This window comes from Penaeus japonicus, unplaced genomic scaffold, assembly GCF_977035675.1.
Source record: "Penaeus japonicus unplaced genomic scaffold, GWHDUDI00000001_assembly GWHDUDI00000040, whole genome shotgun sequence".
NCBI classification, from domain to species: domain Eukaryota; kingdom Metazoa; phylum Arthropoda; class Malacostraca; order Decapoda; family Penaeidae; genus Penaeus; species Penaeus japonicus.
This window is the reverse complement of record NW_028234442.1, coordinates 14,186,707-14,191,706: the sequence shown is the minus strand read 5'-3', so window position 1 is coordinate 14,191,706 and position 5,000 is coordinate 14,186,707. Positions and strand designations below refer to the sequence as shown.

General features: G+C 43.8%; 2 protein-coding genes across 4 annotated transcripts in view; both read right to left on the bottom strand.

The window, feature by feature from the left end:
- The window catches only part of LOC122258621 (protein big brother), a 19,917-nt gene that overhangs the window by 805 nt on the left and 14,112 nt on the right, over nt 1-5,000 (bottom strand). For both annotated transcript variants that reach the window (XM_043024656.2, XM_086533753.1), the window contains exons 4-6: nt 2,602-2,718; nt 1,877-2,062; nt 1-1,170 (exon numbers count right to left, since the gene is read on the bottom strand). The exon at nt 1-1,170 is cut by the window's left edge and continues 805 nt beyond it. In XM_043024656.2, the coding sequence (XP_042880590.1) occupies nt 1,880-2,062; nt 2,602-2,718 (300 nt within the window). In that variant the 3' untranslated portion in view covers nt 1-1,170; nt 1,877-1,879. The remainder of the gene's footprint in view (nt 1,171-1,876; nt 2,063-2,601; nt 2,719-5,000) is intronic.
- LOC122246048 (BTB/POZ domain-containing protein KCTD9) overlaps nt 1-5,000 on the bottom strand; it is a 454,156-nt gene that overhangs the window by 439,312 nt on the left and 9,844 nt on the right. The window lies entirely within an intron of this gene.

Sequence of the window (5,000 nt, the reverse complement as noted above, 5' to 3'; positions counted from 1 at the left end):
AGCTCATCCGAACATCTATAGCAATAAATATTAATAAATCTTTGGTATTCACTATATAATCAAGATTTGGCCCACAGAATCACGAGCTAAACTACGATTAAAAAACGAAACACTTTTTTCTTCAAATTCCAGAGAGAAACTGTTGCTGCCATCAATTAAAAAAAGAGTCATTATTTATGAGAAATAAAAGGTTAGGTTAGTCACGGCTGGAAGTACCGTGACGCGTGTGTACAATATGGGTTAGTACATTTTACGTTAGCAAGGACAGTACATTTGCTGGGTTAAGCATGGTCACACACACACACACACACACACACACACACACACACACACACACACACACACACACACACACACACACACACACACACACACACACACACACATACACACATACAATTGGTTCAGGCGGGTTCAGCTAAAATGGGCCTATATTACATGTTTAACCACAGCCTGTGTTAGACCAGCATGTATTTTAGTCTTAGTAGGACCGCTCGCTATGGCCTGTGTTAGACTAATGTTCAGGACTCTTGTTAGATGAGCTTCTAACACCTGTGTATAGATCGAGTCTTCAACGTGTTTGGAAATAAAAGGTGAAGGTATATCGGTATTTCACTCGATATACCTCGCCGTTGTACATCATTGTGAAAAACACGTGCGCATGTACTGTACAAGGAAATAATATCGTCACTCTTAATTCACGCTATCACATTCACAATAGTAATTTCGTCACTATTTTCACAGTTATCTTGCATTCAGACTTCGAACTGGCTCTTGTAGAGGAGATCTGTTCTTCCTGATTGGCTGGAATTTCCATGACGTCATCGTCCTTAGCATCCATTCAGAGACAAGGTGGGCGGAGCTACACCGTGTATCGACCCCGGTGATTGGTCAATACTTTCTTCTTCGTCTGTCGTCATGCACAAAACAAGGGAGAGGCCAAGCACGTAAACACACATGCCAAAAAAAATGAATAAATAAAAAATAAAAAATAAAAATAAAAAAATGTTGAGAAAGCATACACGCACTGACACACGCAAATTATAAATATATACACGCAGACATCACTGAAAACACTGGTATGTATGTATGTCTGGTAAATTTCCTCTGACATCGACCTTTCTTTCAGTTGTCTCGAAATCAACTTTTGCGATGCAGAAGGTTGAGAATCTGGAAGAGAGAAAGAGAGAAAGAAAGAAAAACGTTAATTAATGTTGACTTTATTTTACTGACTGAGTTTATGACATTTTACATTTTTTCAGGAAGGGGGGGGGGCAGTGTATGGCATATTATCATTTCTTTCAATTATCTAAACCATATCAAATTATAATAAATAAGGGTTATTCTAATGATAAAATATTCCACAAAACAAAACTTTGAGGGAACGAGCGAGCGAAAGATAGATAGATAGATAGATAGATAGAGAGAGAGAAAGAGGGGGGGGGGAGAGGGGGGGAGGGAGGGAGGGAGAGAGAGAGAGGGAGAAAAATAGAGAAAAGGAGAGAGAAAAGAGAGAGAGAGAGAGGGAGGGAGAAAGAGAGAGAGAGAGAGAGAGAGAGAGAGAGAGAGAGAGAGAGAGAGAGAGAGAGAGAGAGAGAGAGAGAGAGAGAGAGAGAGAGAGACAGAGAGAGAGAGAATGGAAAGAGGAGGGAAACAGAGAAACAGAAAGAAAAAAATAAATAAGAGAAATAGAGAGAGAACCAAACACAACCAAAAAAGCAACCAAACGTAAAAAAAACAAGAAAACCAAAAACATCCCCCCAAGAAAAAAATAATAATAATAAATCAATAAATTTGAGATAACAAAACAAAACAAAACAAAACAAAACAAAAAAACAGATAAATAAAAGATCAAAATAAAATAAAAAAAATTCACCTGCTAGCGCACTTGAATGTTGGCCTGCTCGGTGTGGGCGTGGGGGTGCGCGTGGGCGTGAGGGTGGGTGTGGGCGGAGTGGGCGTGGCTTGTTGTCGGGACTCTGAAGGCGCGTTGCTTCTCTTCGAATTCCCGCAGACGAGCTTTGTACTTTTCGATCTCTTCTCGAAGGATCCGATCCTCTTCCTGTAGACAGAGGGGGAGGGGAGGGGGAGGGGGGAGGGGGCGGTTAGATACGGTATGATACGCTAAACACGATAAATGAGATTAATTAGATAGGGAAGATAGCACGGTATACAAGATAAGTGAGATTTGTGTGGTACGTTAACTAGGTAAGCATGGTACAGAGTGGTACGTTTACGAGGTAAGTTAGGTACAGAAAGTTACGTTAACAAGATTAATGAGATATAGGGAAATACAGTAAGAAGGTAAACAAGATACGGAATGATACAGCGAGTACATTTTTAAGATACATATCTACACGCACACACACACAAACGTACACACACATCTACACACACACATCCCCATCCACATACCCATACACCCATCCCCCACAATCACACCCCCCACACCCACACCCCCACCCCCATCCACACACACACACACACACATACACACCCTACACCCCCTACCTACACACTCACACACACACCCCTCCCCCCCCTACACCCCCCCTCAAAAAAAAAAAAAAAAAAAAAAAAAATCCAAAAGCGCCCACTCACAGCAGCAGATTCTTCGTCGAACTCGAGGCATCCGACGCCATCGAGACGCTCGAGGTCCACGTAGCCTCTCCACCTGACGCAGACGCCGTTCATGATGAAGGGAGATCGGAGGTGGACCTGTAGGTGGAGGAGGAGGAGGGGGGGGAGAGAAAAGTTGAGAGATTAGTGATGAGGAGATATGGTATATGGGGGGTATGGGGGTATGGGGGTGGAGTGTGGGGTGTGTGGAGGGGGGGTGGAGTGTGGGGTGTGGGGGTGGAGTGTGGGATGTGGGAGGGGGAGAGGGGGTGGGGGTATGGGGGTGGAGTGTTGGGTGTGTGGGATGAGAAGATGTGGTGTGGAGTTGAGGTGAGATGAGGCGGTGTGATATGATGAGGGGGGTGGGGGAGGGGTGAGATAATGAGGGTGTGGGGGTGAGATGACGAGATGAGATGGTAGGTATGCGATGAGGGCGGAATGGGCGTGGCTTGTCGTAAGATGAGATCGAGGGTGTGAAAAGTGAGGTTGGAGGCGAGGGAAAGGGTTGAAAAGAGGAGGCGGTGAGAGCTGGGGTAGGGGTGGGAAGAGGGAGGGGGAGGGGAGGGGGGAAGGTTGAGGGGGTGGAGGTGATACAATGACCCTGATTTGATTGTTGTCATGGATTAATTTAATGATGAACGTTAAATCAAGATGTGTGTGTGTGTGTGTGTGTGTGTGTGTGTGTGTGTGTGTGTGTGTGTGTGTGGTCGTGTTCGCATGTGCGTGTGTGTGTGTGGCGAGCAGGGCACAACCGCAGTGACAATAAAGCAATAAACCCCCCACCCCCCAGCCTCCCAACCTCAAAACCACTCCCTCCCTTACCCCCCCTCCCCCGCCCTCCTCTTTCTCAACTCTCCCCCCATACCCTCTCATACCCCCCCCCCTTACAGCGGCTATGGCTGACCAAACCAGTCATTAACAAGTTACAGGTTTTCTCGCCGTTGTAAAAGGGGAGAAAAAAAGAATAAAAAAAAAGAAAATTAAGAAAAAGAAAGGCACAAAAGAGATATATATGTATATATATACATACATACATATATATATATATATATATATATATATATATATATATATATGAAGAAAAGGCAAAAAAAATAGATAACTGAGTGTGGGAAAGAAAATCTGAATAAAAAATGCCGAAAATGTATATTTCAACAAAAAGAAAAAGAAATAGAAAAGAACAAATGAAAAAAAAATAATAAAAAAAATAAAAGAAAAGGAAAAAACTAAATTGAAAAATTAAAAAAAAAAGTAATAGCAATGAATAGAAGAAGAAAAAAAATCCCAGAGCGATCCCGACAATAAAGCCATAAACTCGGCTCGAAAATCCGGTTGCGTCTTAACCTAGCGGCGGCGGTGACGGCGGCGGCGGGCGGAGAGAACCGGCCGACCGCTGCCTGCTCCGGCTCTCGCCCTCCGCCGCGCTCTTTCCGTGGCTGACGGGATGTCTGTGTGTGTGTGTGTGTGTGTGTGTGTGTGTGTGTGTGTGTGTGTGTGTGTGTGTGTGTGTGTGTGTGTGTGTGTGTGTGTGTGTGTGTGTGTGTGTGTGTCTCTTTTTAGTTGGGTTGTGTGTGTGTGTGTTTTAGTTGTGTGTAGGTGTCTTTGTTTTTATTTGTTTTTCTTGTTTTGGTTCTGTTTATGTTTTGTTGCCTGTCTGTGTTTTATGTATAATCAAGTTTATGTGCCTGTATGTGTCTGGGGTTGTTTTTTTACTGTCTATGTTTTGTTTTTGTTTTTATCTGCCTGTGTTCATGTTTATGTTTTATCGGAACTGTCTGTTTGTATTTTTCGTGTCTGACTGTTTATGTTTTTTTTTTTTATCATATTTGACCGGATGTCTGTATGTGTGTCTGTATGACTCTTTCATGTCTGTCTGTATATTATGTTTCACTGTGTCTGGCTTTGAGTGCCTGGCTGATGTCTGTATGTTTACTTCGTGTCTGGCTGTGAGTATAAAGCCCTTATTGCCTGTTTGTGGTATTTCGTGTCTGTATGTCAGTATCGTGTGTGTGTGTGTGTGTGTGTATGTTAGCGTGTGCGTGTGTATTTGGGTGTATGTCCATGGTTACGTCATCAGTTCCGCCTGACTTACGGTGACTTATTCCTTTCTTCCCCCCTCCCCACCCCTCCTCCTGTCCCTCCCCTTCCCCTCCCACTTGCCCCTGTCCCTTGACCGCAAAGGCCCTAAATAAAGTCTTAAAACCATTTGAAAAATTGCCCTGACAACTCCTCCCCCCCTTCCCCGCCCCCCCTCTCCTCCCTTTCTTCCTCCTCCTCCTTACCTACTTCATTCTTCTCTCTTTTTTTCTGTTTTACTTTCCTCTTTTTCTTTCTCCTTATTCCTTTCCTTCGCGTTTTCCTTCTTCTTCTTCACCACCTCT